The sequence below is a fragment of the Punica granatum genome, chromosome 5 (assembly GCF_007655135.1).
Source record: "Punica granatum isolate Tunisia-2019 chromosome 5, ASM765513v2, whole genome shotgun sequence".
NCBI lineage: Eukaryota > Viridiplantae > Streptophyta > Magnoliopsida > Myrtales > Lythraceae > Punica > Punica granatum.
Genome location: NC_045131.1, coordinates 14,063,301 through 14,079,296, shown reverse-complemented (window position 1 = coordinate 14,079,296; position 15,996 = coordinate 14,063,301). Strand labels below are relative to the sequence as shown.

General features: G+C 37.6%; 2 protein-coding genes across 2 annotated transcripts; one reads left to right on the top strand and one right to left on the bottom strand.

Annotated features, from left to right (window-relative positions):
- Positions 1-3,909: 3,909 nt before the first annotated feature.
- On the top strand, positions 3,910-10,039 carry LOC116208384 (sulfate transporter 3.1-like). Its single transcript, XM_031541788.1, has 12 exons — positions 3,910-4,430; positions 4,617-4,824; positions 6,041-6,212; positions 6,331-6,396; positions 7,643-7,756; positions 7,980-8,096; positions 8,282-8,408; positions 8,493-8,779; positions 8,899-9,089; positions 9,185-9,261; positions 9,361-9,437; positions 9,563-10,039. Exons 1-12 carry the CDS (start codon positions 4,106-4,108, stop codon positions 9,728-9,730), a joined length of 1,929 nt encoding a protein of 642 aa, XP_031397648.1. The 5' UTR covers positions 3,910-4,105; the 3' UTR covers positions 9,731-10,039.
- Positions 10,040-10,425: 386 nt separating this feature from the next.
- Positions 10,426-14,882, bottom strand: LOC116208385 (RNA polymerase II-associated protein 3). The gene is made up of 8 exons (XM_031541789.1): positions 14,555-14,882; positions 13,557-13,650; positions 13,185-13,235; positions 12,897-13,070; positions 12,566-12,745; positions 12,148-12,267; positions 11,288-11,421; positions 10,426-10,913 (listed from the first exon to the last, which is right to left on the bottom strand). The coding sequence occupies exons 1-8, from the start codon at positions 14,722-14,724 to the stop codon at positions 10,853-10,855; spliced, it is 984 nt and encodes a 327-aa protein (XP_031397649.1). The 5' UTR covers positions 14,725-14,882; the 3' UTR covers positions 10,426-10,852.
- Positions 14,883-15,996: the final 1,114 nt, after the last annotated feature.

Below are 15,996 nucleotides of genomic sequence, written 5' to 3'. Positions count from 1 at the left end.
TGGTAGGTGCAAAAGTATAGAGAGGCATGGAACAGCTGTAATTCTTCATCAGAAAGCAGTGGTGTTCATACAGCAACTGAGAGTGTTGGATTCCGAGTTTACTCTTTTGGACTAAAATGCTTTCTGTAAATATCATGGCTCTATCTTTTCTTTTTTTCTTGTTTCTTTTTTTAATGAGAAACCCATGGTCTCGATGGAAGAAGAGGAAATTATGGGACAGTTAGGACTTTCTGATTCCAGATCAATGAATCAGTATTAGCAAAGATCTTTTTTCGCAATTTTTTAAAGAATTTGTCTCTAAAAATTTTGAGTAATCCTACCTCGTCATTTACGAGAGAAAATATCAATTAAATTATCAAAATAAGAGAATTTGTGCTAATCGAATATTGCCATAATTATTTTCATTTAAGAATTTACATTAATTTTTTTAACGTCAATATAACGTAGGATCATTAATTTAAGATTTTCTCCTTCAGCTGGTAAGCAAATGTAGGCAATACAGTTTAGTGGGGGAAAAGCTACACATACAGCGAACTGAGAAATCGCTTTATGAACTCAAACAGGTTTGGCGTAATAATTACAGAGAAGTTCAAGTATCTATTCGATTTCGAATTCAAAACCCTTTGAAATCACCTGAATATCTTTGACATGATTATTAAATTCGTGCTCCACTAAGAGTTCACGGAGTTCCGAAAATTAATCGGGTTAAGTCTGGATATTTCAGGTTTAAAAAAAGAAGGGAGAGAGAAATCGCTTAAGATTTTTCGAAGCAGACGATGCCGGTCAAAATCATGACGCGCGTCAACCTTTGGGAGTGGTAAAAAATAACCGTCAATCCTGGTAAAAGTCAAATGGTCTTGTTATTTGCTAATGAATCATATGTTATTTTTCCATAACGATGAAAACTCGTATGCTTTATAAAAGTTTTCATTTCTTTATAATATTTGAGCTAACAAGGCTCCTTTGTAATAAAAAAAATTATGTTTTATCATTAATATCATCTTATTATTGCAAATGACATTTTTCGCCAATGAGAAATTTCATTACCATGTTTTTATATGCGGTCGAGCCATAGCTCCAATGCATACCCTGAGAACTACGACCCAAGCCTTCTGCCTGAAGGGACGAGCCTTACCACTTCAATCACAACCCTGAAAGATGTAATTGTCTTCAAGTAGTCAATATTGTTCATGCAATAATCAGTTTTAATGGAAATAACTTGTAAGCACATTAATTAGCACAATTTAAAGGAAACCGGAATGGCATGTTATAATCTCCACACAAAGTTCAATCACTTCTTTTTTCACCCCGGCGATCGATTCCATATTGCTTTTTCATATATCATTCATAAGCATTGATAAGCATATAAAATTTTGATCATTATCAACTTAATCACAAAAAAAGAAAGAGTAAATGTTACAAACCACCCCTATATGGTTTCCAAAATGACAACAATCTTCGTTTTAGAATTGCCCTATCAACACTCTTATGAATCGCTTTAGCGTGGTGACGTCAAATGTGGAGCTAAAAATAATATTGTCATGTTGAAAAATTGCAATATCCAAAAAACAAAAAATCGGAAAATGTTTTAAAAAATAAAAATAAATAAAAAGATAGTCTTAAGATTCCCATGAGACTTCCAATCGAACTTGCCCCAAGGCAAGGTCGGAATGCCTCCGGCTCCTCCAGCGACCGCTGTTAGGGGCAATGACTAGTGGAGGAGGCCCTCTCTATCGGGACTGGAGCCGCCGCCGCCCCCCCCCCCCCCCCCACAATATCCGTCTCCATGATTTTCCACAAATATCGAATATGGTAGGCGTATTGTTGGCATGAATCTTTGTAAAGCAATAGCTTTTTGCTAAAATTGCCATATTATATCCGTCAAGTTGGGTCCATGTTAATAAGTTAATAATTCTGATTAAAATACGATAGAGTGGGTATATACATACTCCTAACTAGTCATATATCTATAATAATGCCCAACAGTGTGTTGCCCTTTACAATGTTTCCTGTATCTTCTCGAATTATGTTGTCTGGCAATCAGTCAACCACCACGTGTAGTGCTCAAACTTTGCGAACAGTGAAAACCTACAGGTACGTGCCACGAAATTTCTTGCTTACTATTTTTGTTCATATACATACATATATATATATATATATATACACGAAGCTAGAGAGGCACATAAGATGTTAATTAAGCGTGTACAAAGATTAAAGAGAGGAATAGTGAAGTAGCGAAATTAAACGACAATTATAATTTGTTGATGCGCACACGAATGTCAGAAAATAATCTTTTATAACCAGTTGATTCTACGAATACTAGGAAATGTGTATCAAATTCGTTGATTCAATCAATGTCGAATTTGGAAAATAGAGAAAATATTCTCTCGAAATTTTATTCATCCAAAAAAACTGCCTTTAACCCTATAACTTACATCGCTTAAATAGGAATAAACGAAATTACAAAGAAATAGATAAACTATTTAAGGAAATTACAACGAAAGAAAAAAATTTTTACTAAAATTTATAAAAACTCTGAAATAACATAAAATTACCGCATCTTCTACCGCATCAGATAGTGCATAAACGTGGACTAATTTGAGTCTAATTACATCTTGACAGGATGTAGTGGGTGCGGGAGTCAATAGAAGTTGACGACATTCCATGTGTTACTTGTGGGTTTTCTGAATCAAACTTTTGAGGATATTTTTCTGTTCTTTCAGTTAAGGTTTTGAGAATTTTCTGACTACCTCTGATATGGCCGGTCAGAATTAATAGAACGGATCACATCTTATTCTTTCATTTCATTTCATGGACGATAGAGGTTGCCGAAGAGGTCCTATTACCATCCCCTCCTCCTCTCTTATCCTTGACTAAGATGGGGCCGACAGGCCCACCCCCTTCATCCAAAATCAAGAATCACAGTGATCATCGACAATGCCCTTATCGATCCCTCAACCTCTTCCTGAAAATTGCAATCCCCCATTCTCCTTTTTCTTTTATTTTTTAATGCTTTACATTTATCTAATATTTTTTTTATGAAAAATCCTTTTTGGGCCAAAAATATAACATTGAGGACAAACATAATGTTTGGAGACTAAATGAAACTCTTTTCTCCGCAACCTTATTAATTTCGATGAGGCACTATCTTATATCCAAAAGTCCAATTTTCCTATACTAGTCCAAGTTCAAGCCATATTGAAAAGCTAAAATGTTAAACTCTTCAAGTCCTGAATTTTTTTTCCATCAAAAACTTATTTTATGCCTCATGACATTCAGGAATTTTATTAAATTATATAGGCAGATCTACCTTCAACTGAGTGAAGGGGTACTATATATAGAATTTTTTTTTGTGTACCATTGATATCCGGAAATTAAATAGACTCCAACAAGAAATTCTTTAGTGATCGTATCTCGTTACGTAGTGTGAGGAAACACCAATCACTTTACAGCAAACAAAAGAATGAGCGTTATTCACTTGAATAATTGTCATGGCCGTTCTTAATTGAGACGATCTAATTGGTTTTTTCTTACCACGTCATTGTAATGTAGGACCATTTACATTCTTCTTGGCCATTTAAGATTTTCTACGCCCAAACTGTCTTTAAGTTCGAGCCAAATCAGCTCATTAAAAGGTAAAACTCACTCCGTTATAAATTTTCTCCATTAATAAGACTCAATTTTGAGATCTTATCTAAAAGAAACATACGTGAACTACCTTCAAGTCGATTATATATATTTATAAAATTTTTATTAGCCAACTCTTGCCCTCTTTGAACTGCTTGGGTCTAAACCGATTTTATGCCCCACGTGGCGCACATTCGGAAGCAATGATGTCTGAGATGACTTATCCTCCTCATCACCTTTCCCCTATATATACCCCAAGCCCCCATACTCCCACTACACGCTCTCAACTCTCCCAACAACCATTGGCTAGGCCGAATTGCCCAATTCTCTTCCTTTGAGTTATATATTTAGTAGTAGACCCCTAATCCATAAGGGAACTAAACATATAACTTTTCACCTTCGATAGCTAGCCGGTCGAGTGAATACTCGATTATAAAACCAAATACGCGTCGACTTCACATCGGAATCCTAGCGAATTATGGGTAACATGGGTAACATGGACTATGAGTGCCCTCACAGAGTTTCCATCCCACCATCAAAGCCCTTCCTCCAGTCGCTCAGGTCCACTGTGAAGGAGACCTTCTTTCCTGACGACCCGTTCAGGCAGCTCCATGGCCAGCCCACGCCCCGGAAGCTTGTTCTTGGCCTCCAATACTTCATCCCGATCCTCGAGTGGGCCCCTCGCTACACCTTCAACTCCTTCAAGGCCGATCTTGTGGCCGGGATCACCATCGCCAGCCTTGCGGTGCCTCAGGGCATTAGTTACGCCAACCTCGCCAGCTTGCCACCTATCATAGGATTATGTAAGTTTCATTAACATCAAATTAACGTAAGATCCACAATAGTCAATAACATCACTAATTAATTTTACGATGCCATTGCGGTTAAGAAAGTTCCAACACTAGCATATCATATGCTCTTCAAGTCCATATGGATACATAATGTAGCGTTGCACGAGCAACCAACTGACAACAATAGATTTTTTGCAGATTCAAGCTTCGTTCCACCGTTGATATATGCAATGCTGGGGAGCTCGAGGGACCTGGCAGTGGGGACAGTGGCGGTGGCGTCGCTGCTGATATCATCGATGCTGGGGAAGGAGGTCAGCCCTGTGGAACACCAAAGACAGTACGTTCAGCTGGCACTCACCGCCACCTTCTTCGCCGGTGTCTTCCAAGCTTCTCTTGGCTTCTTAAGGTCAGTTGGTCCTTCTCTCTCCCCTTTGCTTGATTTATGTTTCTCTAAAATCATGCATAATAAATTATTATTATCATTATTATTATTGCTGTCATCGTCGTGTTACTTTATTATTATTATTACTACTACTACTCTTGCAAACAGACGGACAGTATAAAATATCTGGTGCGGATAATTCTGTGTCAGGCAAACAAAAACGAAATTGATAGTAGGTCGTGTCTGGAACATATGACAACCGACTTCAGATGTTACCTCTTGCTTAGAATTTAGGGCCATTACACAACGCCAAACATGTCACCTTGGACAATATTTGACAACGATTTCTTTCCCAAAAAGATTCTTAACTAGAAAATAGTTATGTCTAGTAGTTCGTCGCATACTCTTCATTTTTCTTTCTTCTTTTCCCCGAGGACGGAAGATATAATAGAAGGTTACGAATAAGGAAGAAACAGAAGCCAGAAATATAGGAATCAAACATGATATCAGATGTACAAATTAATTGAACAAAGTGTCACTGCAATTTTTTTTTTTTATAGATAAAAAGTGTCACCCGCATTAATTCCAAGAAGCTTGTTATCCGATGATTTTTAGGAAAACATAAAATGAGATTTGTGTCCATATGTGGATTTTGATGAGGATGGTCGATGCTTCAAAGACCAAGTTAACTGAAGACGGTAATAATATTAGACAACAATATTACAGCAGTTTGTCCACACCCGAGATTTCATTCAGGTCTCTTTTTTTTTTTCTTCTTTTTATTTTGTTATAAGGAGATAGATGATCTGATACAACGATGTAAAAATTTACATAGAAGCATATATGTCATACCCATTGATGAGAATCGAACTTAAACTTTTTGATTTTTCAATAATGATATGCATTTTTATCCTCGGCCTGGCCATTAAATGCTCTCTTAATTTCACTGCCCTCCAAACTCCAAAGCTAGGACCGGCTTCGGCTTGAAGTACTCTATAAAGAAAAAGAAAGGACCATAGTTATGCAATATATCGGCTTGTACAAAGCTCTACATATACATATATTTTTTAATCATCAAGGAAAGAAAAATTATATAGCCTCATAGAAGGTAATATTTTCATGTCTTCTTTAGAGATGAAATCAATTTTCTCTTTCCTCGTTCCGTAGCTAAAATTAAATGAAATAAAAAATAAAAAGAGAGAGAGAACAAAGAAAATATAACATAATGAAATTGATGCAGGCTAGGGTTCATAGTGGATTTCCTGTCGCATGCAACGATAGTGGGGTTCATGGGGGGCGCAGCCACTGTTGTGTGTCTTCAACAGCTCAAAGGCATCCTAGGATTAGTTCACTTCACTCACGAGACCGATGTTCTTTCTGTCCTTCACTCTATCTTTACTCAAGTCCACCAGGTAATTTTAATAAATTTTCCTTATTAATTAATTGCTAATTTATTAATTAAGATTATATTATCTTCCGTGCTAATATGATTTAATTATATGTATTAAATCATGTGTGTTGGTTTTGCAGTGGAGATGGGAGAGTGGCCTTCTGGGTTGCTGCTTCCTCTTCTTCCTCTTGCTCACTAGATACTTCGTAAGTGTACTCATCATTTGGTATTCAATTACCTAGTCCCCGCCATCCGCATGTTTCTTTCGTCGCATTCTATCATATCGTACGCCTTCTGTTAATTCAAATCCACACAAGATCATCATGATATTTTTTGACAATTTTCAGATGGGTTGGCTCACCAGTTTTAGAACACAATTAAACTATTAAGTGTCTCGACTTTCGAGTGTCGAATTTTAATTACTTCTGTAATGAGACATCAGGTGTTCCCAGTCTATTACCGAAGACTGATCCGAGTATATATTGAAACATTAAATGGCACATTGATGAAGAAGATTGTTAATAACTTTGAATGAAAAATACTATATAGTTTGTTTTTCATTTTTCTTATTGATATATAAAATATGGAAGAACAACTACATCATCACCATAAAACATTCATCTATGCAAGGGGAGATTTCTCAATAACTAAGGGCTTGTCACTATTTTAGTTAATTGTAGAAGATAAGTTAAAACGAAATTGAGTTTTGAAATTGTTGACCTGAAATTTTAAAGAGAGACTCATGAATCTTATATAAAAAAAAATAGAAAACTTAATAAAAGGGTATGAATAGTCCCGTCACGAGAATTGAATCTAAAACTCCCAAATTATTTAGTGAGAGCTCATACCACGAGACTATGCTCTTTTTTAGATTACTACCTGTTTGATTACACAACTAAAGATTAAAAAAAAAAAGAAGTAGAAAGTGGAATGGAGACGAATAAGCCAAGATTATAGTGCTCATGAGAAAAGAAACCACCGAGTACGATAAGTAACAAACCGATGCAGGCTTTATCTGCTTATAATTAAATTAATTGGGAAAATTTTGAAAAATTGGACCCATTTAGGAGGTAAAAAAACTCTTGAAACCCCAGAATTTAGAGCAAAGTTACCTTCACTCAAACTCAATGTGTTTAGAGCCCCACTTTGGACGTTCAATTTGTAATTTTACTTATTCAAAAAAAAAAAGAGGAAAGAAACGTGTTTAGAACAAATCGTACACCAAAACTCTTGATTTTCAAGCAAAACTACGAACGAATACTTCCGTTTCTTCATTCGGTCACATTTGATCATTCATTTACCAGATGGATGAGCTCGATTCATATAAATCACCATGACAAAGAAAAGATTACATACGTACATATGTTCCTTCTATGTGTTCCAGCTTAGTGACTGTAAGCGTACTCAAATGATGGCCAATATGGTTTAATTTGTATTTGTACAAATTCGCAGAGCAAGAGAAAGCCAGCCTTCTTCTGGATAAACGCGATGGCTCCTCTCACGTCGGTTATCTTGGGAAGCGTTCTCGTCTATCTAACCCACGCTGAGAAACATGGCGTTCAAGTGGTAATTATATGTTGTTCAAATCCAACACCTTTTGATTAAGTCATGGATCTCAATAAACCTGAAGATAAGTTCATAAACCGGATCAATGATGAAGTGCGTAGGTCCGTTTCTAATGGGATCGATTGAGTGCTAAAGTTCGAGGAATTGCCTGCACAAAGATATGCGCAGGACATTGATAATCTAGGCTGATGTCAATACTTTCTTTGACTTTTGATTCCTTCAGATCGGACACCTGAAGAAAGGGCTGAACCCGCTGACCGTGACGGAGCTGGCATTTGGTTCGCCACACCTGACCACCGCCATCAAAACCGGCATAATCACCGGTGTCATTGCTCTCGCTGTAAGTCCAGCCTCCTCATATATACTATCATGCTGCTACTATCTAATATAATCCAACCCAAGTCTGTCCAACCCATTCACACATAAAAAATCTTCGGTGTATCTATACCTGGCCTCATCGGGGAAAAAAAAAAGAATTTGTATTTCTTATTAAACATCATAAAAAAGGTAAAAAATGAATTGCAGGAAGGAATTGCTGTGGGGAGAAGTTTTGCAATGTTCAAGAACTATCACATTGATGGCAACAAAGAGATGATTGCCTTTGGGATGATGAACATGGCTGGCTCCTGCACTTCTTGCTACTTAACCTCGGGTACCCTTCACATTCAACTGTTGTTTCGAAATCCTTACCATGAAAGACACTAAGCCGGATTCCATAATTGCAATTGAACTGCAGGCCCGTTCTCGAGGACTGCGGTAAACTTCAATGCGGGATGCAAGAGCGCAGTGTCCAACATCGTCATGGCCACGGCGGTGATGATAACACTGCTGTTCCTCACACCATTGTTCCATTACACACCGCTCGTGGTGCTGTCCTCCATCATAATCACCGCCATGCTCGGCCTCATCGATTACGAGGCGGCCTTCCACCTCTGGAAGCTTGACAAGTTCGACTTCGTCGTGTGCATCAGCTCATACATTGGGGTCGTGTTTGGTAGCGTCGAGATCGGCTTAGTCGTAGCAGTAAGTAATCTTAAAACTCATGCTATTTGCTCAAGAATCTACTTATTATCATCAATTCGGCTTTGAGTTAATCCTCGAGAATTTTGTAAATAAATTGGAAAGATTTGTTCTTCATGCAGGTTAGTATGTCCCTGCTAAGAGTGCTCATCTCCGTAGCAAGGCCAAGAACAACTGCATTGGGCAACATTCCCAATTCTATGATCTATCGAAGCATCGATCAGTACCCGAACGCAACCAAAGTCCCGGGAGTTCTCATTCTTCAGATCGATGGGTCAATCTACTTTGCCAACGCAAACTACTTAAGAGAGAGGTATGATTAGCTTGTCCCTGACAAACCAAGTACCATCCAGATGTGTCAGATGGCAGATATTATGCTACATTAAACCCGACTTATCTTGCTTGCAGGATTACAAGATGGATCTACGAAGAAGTAGAAGACAAGCTGAAAGCTACGTTGCAGTATGTCATACTTGATATGAGCGGTAGGTCCAAAATTTGTTCGCGTTCCTCTACAAGGAGTTTACGTTAATGTTTCTATTCAAGCTTGGCGTGGCTAATATTGTTTTCACCACTTTTTGCAGCGGTAGGTAGCATCGATACAAGCGGGATCACGATGCTGCAGGAGATCAAGAAGAACAGCGATCGAATGGACTTAAAGGTACAAATGCTTTCTCACCTGATCGCTATAACTTTATAAGCATAGCAGGATATAACTGGCTGTCTGCTCTGTTACATCCCTCATTCATTGACATTGTGGGCTGCGGTTATTGCATCTCTTTACAGCTCATGCTGGCGAACCCAAGAAGCGAGGTGATAAAGAAGCTCGACAAGTCGAAGTTCATTGAAAGCCTAGGCCAGGAATGGATTTATCTCACGGTTGGGGAGGCTGTAGCAGCATGCAACTTCATGCTGCATACATGTAAATCCAATCCACAGGACAGCAATGTCTGAATGACTCTCGTAGTCAGCAATATAACTAGAGATCGGGGGAAGAATATGAACGAAGAGAACTAACGGGACTATGCTATATAAATATATGTAATATATGGTGTATTGAGTCAAAATCTCGCTGAAATTGTGGCAATCCTGCAATTTTAAAAGGGAATTTCTGTGATGCCTCCTTCCATACAATGCAAGTGAAACCTCCAGAAATTCTAGAGGATCGGGAAAGTGTAATCTTACATTTCATACAGTACAGACCAGTGTATCGGAAAGTGATCATGAGCTGGTGGATTCGATGTTACCAGGTCGGATTTCTGAGATGCGACATTACATTAGTCTTGTCTAGGAAAATCACATTACATCAAATTCAATGAACGATGTGAATGGCTGGTCCTACATAAAGGCATCAAACAATGGCTCAGAATGCTGCTTTGTCTCGCAGTCGAGAGCATATTGGGAGGGAGACCTCACTGGTCCTGCCTAACAGTGGCTTCCTCAATATATGGGGGTAGACCCCCGCTCCTGGGAAATCTAATTCAAAACTGCACTTATATACACACATGATTTTGTACAGCGGCCCAGCCTCCGGAGCCATTGGATTGGCAGAATGCAAATATATGCACAGGGGCAGCACGTTGAAGTGAAGTACAACTAATAGGCTACACTAAACGGTCGGAATCAACAACACTTTCCAGGAGAAGGAATGGACGTGAAGAAAAAAATTTGAGCAGAACCTGAGCATTCAAATATCCAACCGATAATATACATATGACATATAATCACCAAACATTACTCTGAGCCGGATAAGATATAGAACATCTATGACCGAACATAAAATCTAAGCAAAGAATATCAAGCCTCTACAAGAATTTCATTTTTTTGGGTGAAAGCCAAAACTGAACCAACATATCAGAGCTAGCAATGGTATACTGAAGCAAACCCCAAGAAAATATTGCACCAGAAATTGACCTGGCAAAATCCTCCATAATACCTGAACATGAAGGAGATGCAGAATGAATGGATCGACCGAAGATCACCAACAGAAGCAAGCTTCTCTAATTCTTTCACTCTGACAACCAGATTCTGATGTAATTAGTCTGAAGCAGTTCACTACAGCTATGAAGTCACTGTCTATTCTTTGAAGAGACGTGGGAGCAACCCATGGATGTCGATGTCAAGGACTACCGGTTCTCTGCATAAGAGTCATGTTAAGGCTCGAACATTTTTCAATACAGTAAAATTACTGGTATTTGGTATAGTAGGGACTTTAGCAAAAAGAGGAGTGATATGTAGGAGAAGCTGATATAGCTATATGCCTTCAATTTTTGAAGAAAATAAGAACTGAAAAGTGCTCCAGAGGCTACTTAGAATTCGCAAAAGGTAAACATGCAGAAGAGTGGATCCCCGAAGAAAAGAAAAAAGAAAATGAAGTGTAGAAGCTGAACACAAAAAGGTCAAGTGCCGCAAAATGGTCTTCAAAATTTTAGAATTCTGCAACTTTTTATTCGACAAATTCTGCCAGAAAAGATGGGATGCTAAATTTGTAACAAGGGAAAAGAAAGTGACCTGCAGAGACTTTTCCCTTTTTCAGTTGAACTTGGAATGAACCATAGTTTTCGGAGGAAAGGCGACTCAAATTGCACAAAGAAGCCATCATGTTGCCCGTGTTTCCACTTTCTTGATCCTTGTCCCTTCCATACCTATTTTCAGTGGTACAGAGAATGAGACATCATTAATGGAGGGAAATCTCATGTATGAAGATATATGCTGATATCTATTGACACGAGACACCGTTTTCTCCATTAATTTTTTGGTAAACAAATACTACCAACAATGAAGTTCTGCCCTGTTACTTTTTCCACATTGATAAACGAGAAAGATCTCATAACGCCTATTGAACAACAGCAACTTGGATATAGCATGAAGTAGAGGCTTATTGCATTATTTTGATTTCCTGATAGTGCTTTAATTGGGCACTCTATTCTTGCCCTTGCCCTCTCCTTGTTTACATTTTTCCCTTTCAGTTTCCTACGTTGACCTAATTATCCACATTCTATCTATCAAATTGGATGCCGTTGTAAAGGGAAAAAGTACAATTTGTGCTCATCGGCGCGACAACTGAGGTCCTGGACTCCAAGTGATTGATTATCACACTACTTGAGAGAGAAAAATACAATGGGACTGCCTATGTGTAAATATAGTATAAATATTCTGACATGGAACAGAGTAAGATTACCAAGATAACAAAATCCCAAATGACCATCACTCGAATCATTCGGGAAGAAATTGCAACTCTCTATATCCTATATACGCTCCGACTCCTAAAACTCATAGCTCCAGCACATATATTGTGCATAGAAAATTGAAAAATAGAGAACAAATAAATAATAAATAAATAAATAAAATGAAAGAGAAGCTGAAGATACCTGTGGGTAGGATATGGTGCTTTTTGGCGTAACTAGGCAAGCTGCTTTGGAGAAAGAATCCTCAGCATACTGCCTAAGAAATGTAAAACAACTGCTGTGCATATCGGGCGATTCAAATGCCTGTCATAATTCAGAAAAAGATAATCATTATGACAGCATAACTTCATCCCTTTCTTAATAGGTTAGTGCGGTCACATTATACTAGACTAGGTAATCCAAAAGAGGGGCTTAGGGCATAAAAAGAAAAAAGGTCACATTTGCCTTTTTCTGAAGATATGTTCAGTTTTGCTTCATTGCAAGGAAAACTAGAAACTTGCTTTATCAAGAAAGTATAAAGTGGAGAGATTGTCTATGTCAAAGAAAATTCAAAAACAATTTGACTAGAGAAGCAAATAAATGATTGAAAAAATAACAGTACCTTGTCAATATTTACAGCAGGAGCATATTTTTCAGTATCCGTCTTCTCTGAATCTAGAAGGAAATGGACACGAGGGTCCAATTTGGAAGTCTCATGCCATGACTTAACAGCTGTCTCCATCGTCTCAACGACAAATGACACAATGGCTTCAAACCCTTCTTCAGCTCCACATTTTCCCAACTTAAAAGACAGAGAAACAATTTTAAAAATCAATACGTAATAAATCTCCACATTTCAAAATATTATCATAAGAATAAGATCTCTACTAAATTATTAGTTTTTTTTTTAAATGCAAAACAACAATGAAGAGCTAGAATACGAAGATATCTACCAATTCAGTTTTGAATGGGTCCAAGTGCTTAGCCATCTGCACATTGGATCTCAAATCCTCAACTTCCTGGGCTCGCTTCTTTTCTCTTGCTAGTTGCCCAACCCTCTTGATCTTCTTTGATACTTCAGAACTTTGCGGATTGTATTGCAAAGACATCTCGAAAGCAGCTAACGCCTATCAACGTCAATCAATCAATAAAAAAGGACGAGCTCTACCTCGAAGTTTTGAACTAGAGAGAAATTTTTTGCTGAACAAGAGAAGGATAAGAGTAAGGTGTAATAGGCTCACCTCATCATATCTTTCCATGGCCTCTAATACACATCCTTTCCTAAAGTAGCCCTGTTCAATACATAAAAGGAAATTGTGTAGTTGATTATTAACAAAGAAATGCTTCCCTATTTGGTTATGCAGATATCTAAGAATATTTTCTACTTGTTCAGTTCTTTTTGAAAAACGATAAAAATAAAGAAAACAAGTATTGCCTCGCACTTTAGAACACATCCTGGCTCAAAATGTAGTAAAGTGCAATTGAACAGGTTCCCACCTTATTTTCCTTTGTTAGTAAAGAACAAGAAGTACGAAATTGAAAGCTAGACATTTGTCTCAGTTATTCAAAACCAAACAGTAAAATATGCGGAACAATGGATCATTCAGCCATACCTTCTCCCACTGGGGGTTCAATGTGATTGCTGTCTCAGCATCAGTGAGAGCTTTACTGAGCTTGACCAAATGCAGGAATGCCGCAGCGCGGTTGCTTTCCAGAGATAGAAGATAAATAGTTAATACAAGGAACAACACTTAAAACCAGAAAATACATGATATGCAAAAACCATTTCAAAGAAAACACTTCAAGTTGCAGACTTTTTTCCTTATCCACTAAGATGCAAGCATACTCTGATGCACTCCCACACTGATTATTGCATTAACAACATACGCTGAAACTTGGAAAAAAATGTTCTTCAAGATAAAAACATAGCTGATGATTGAATTGAAGATGGCAGAGGTTGACGGATTATATCCATATTGAATGGTAATGGCATGATGAGTAATTAGAAGACCCACAAGAGTTAGAACAAGAAAAGTGTCTCCTTATCCCAAAAAAAAAAAAGTTTTGGGCTTATTAAATCTGTAGGTAGGAAGTATCATTATGGAGCATTGAGAAGGCCTAACCAATAGTATTTGCCAATGTTTAAGCACAAAATGTATAGGAACCATTATCATATGATTTCTGCAGTTTACACTAAGCATGATGACAAAAAGCTAGGAATCACTCTGCCAAACTAGAGTAAACCCATCTCCAAAACTCTATCGAAATTCACTCCTCCACCGCTATATATTGAAGCTGAGCTCGGGCAAGAAGCCTACACTGCTCAGTATATTAAGAGGCCATATAAAAGGAACAAAAGCCAACTCTTTTCCACATCTCACTCACTTTCTAAGGCACAAACTCATTGAAAACAGAACATTCGAACCAAATTTAGGTTACAACAGATGATCTAGCAGCCAAACTCATCTGTGACAATAGACGAACAGTTCAAATCAAACCCGCGAAAGGAAAAAGATTCACTTCAATCCAACAATCATGTTTTGAGAGGAACCCATTATTCATGGACGAGAGTCAGCTGAAAAAGCTCAAAACTTGGGTGACAGCAAGAAACCTGTAAAGGGTGGCGTTATTGGGATCCTGCTTAATCGCCTGAGTGTAGAGAGCGGCAGCTTTAAGGTAGTTCCCCGCTTTGAAGAACTCATTGCCCTTTTCTTTGAGGGACACCTCCTCCCCACCGCCGCCCGACGCCGCTGCTGCAGATCTGGTCCCTGTCTGAGCCATCTACCGGACGATGGGTGAGCTCCGAACCAGATCTCTGGGGATCCCGTGTCTTCTGTCGGGAGGTTTTGTTTGGGGTTTTGGGGCACAAGTGGTCCGGCTGAAGACACTCTTTCCCGGCTTTCCTATGCACAATAAGATCGATCAGCCAATCAAAATATAATCAAATTAGATAAATTAGAGTGTTCCTATGTCCTCTGACAATCAACCTAAAAGTCCTCTTATAAATTAAAGTTTCGCCACAATCACATAAGTCGTAATTTACACGACATTTAAGAAAATTCAATAAATATGAGTAAAATTTTGAATTAGAAGAATATTTTGATACACTAGTTAGATGGATTTAGCATTTTTGATAAATTAAGGTTCAACAGCATGCGGGGCTACTCAAAAAATACCTTGGTAACAGAAATGCTGAAAAATCCAATTTGAAGGCCAGTTTGTTTTTTTAGTTAAAATTACAAAAATTTTAACGTTAACTTTAACTCAATACACTATACAATAAAAAAAACACGTTTCCCAAGTCAAATTTATAATCACATCTCATTTGTCTTTTTTCCACAATCAAAATCAAAGTTACTTTAACTCTGAAACCAAACGCACTGAATCAATTCAAGATTGTGGTTTGGTTACAGTGAGATTTCTCTTGGAATTTTCCGGTTTGGTTTGGTTTCGGTTTTTAACTTTTCAGTTCTTAAAGCTAAAAACCGAACCAAGCTGAGCCATATACATATACCTGTGTGTATATATATATATATATATATATTTGAGGTTTCCTTGCCATGGGTCTTTACATCCCCTATCATGATACATACCTTTTGTGTGACTACATTATCGACTTGATATATTTTGCTATGATATGGATTATGAATTTGACTTATTATGCTACGTTCTAAGATTATTCACTTTTAAGGTATATGAAGATTAGGTTAGAGATTATTTTGTTGTGCTTTTGTAGTTTGATATGCATCATGTTAACACTTTGTGAGCTTCTCAGTAAAAAAATTTGGTCTTGATATAACGCAATTTGAGAATTAAGTTGATCATAATATATTAGGGCCAACACCCCAGAAGAGCATTTGCTACTGGATTGACCGAATTGAAAAGAAAAATCGAATTTTTTATTTTATTTTTATTTAAAAAGATATGATTCGATACCATTATTAATTTACAATTTTCATAGTTATAATTTCATTATTGTTTGAGCAAAAAACCGCATCAAACCGAAGCTGAGCACCTCTAAACATATTCAAATGGCTTTATATATTTGTTACA

What these genes read in the sequence shown, in the direction of transcription:
- LOC116208385 (XM_031541789.1), bottom strand. Translation starts at nt 14,724, where the DNA reads ATGGCTCAGACAGGGACCAGATCTGCAGCAGCGGCGTCGGGCGGCGGT. An exon ending in TGAACCCCCAGTGGGAGAAG is followed by an intron (nt 13,236 to 13,556) that starts GTATGGCTGAAT and finishes TGTATTGAACAG; the next exon opens with GGCTACTTTAGGAAAGGATG. An exon ending in CCATGGAAAGATATGATGAG is followed by an intron (nt 13,071 to 13,184) that starts GTGAGCCTATTA and finishes TGACGTTGATAG; the next exon opens with GCGTTAGCTGCTTTCGAGAT.
- LOC116208384 (XM_031541788.1), top strand. Translation starts at nt 4,106, where the DNA reads ATGGGTAACATGGGTAACATGGACTATGAGTGCCCTCACAGAGTTTCC. An exon ending in GCCACCTATCATAGGATTAT is followed by an intron (nt 4,431 to 4,616) that starts GTAAGTTTCATT and finishes GATTTTTTGCAG; the next exon opens with ATTCAAGCTTCGTTCCACCG. An exon ending in GCGATCGAATGGACTTAAAG is followed by an intron (nt 9,438 to 9,562) that starts GTACAAATGCTT and finishes ATCTCTTTACAG; the next exon opens with CTCATGCTGGCGAACCCAAG.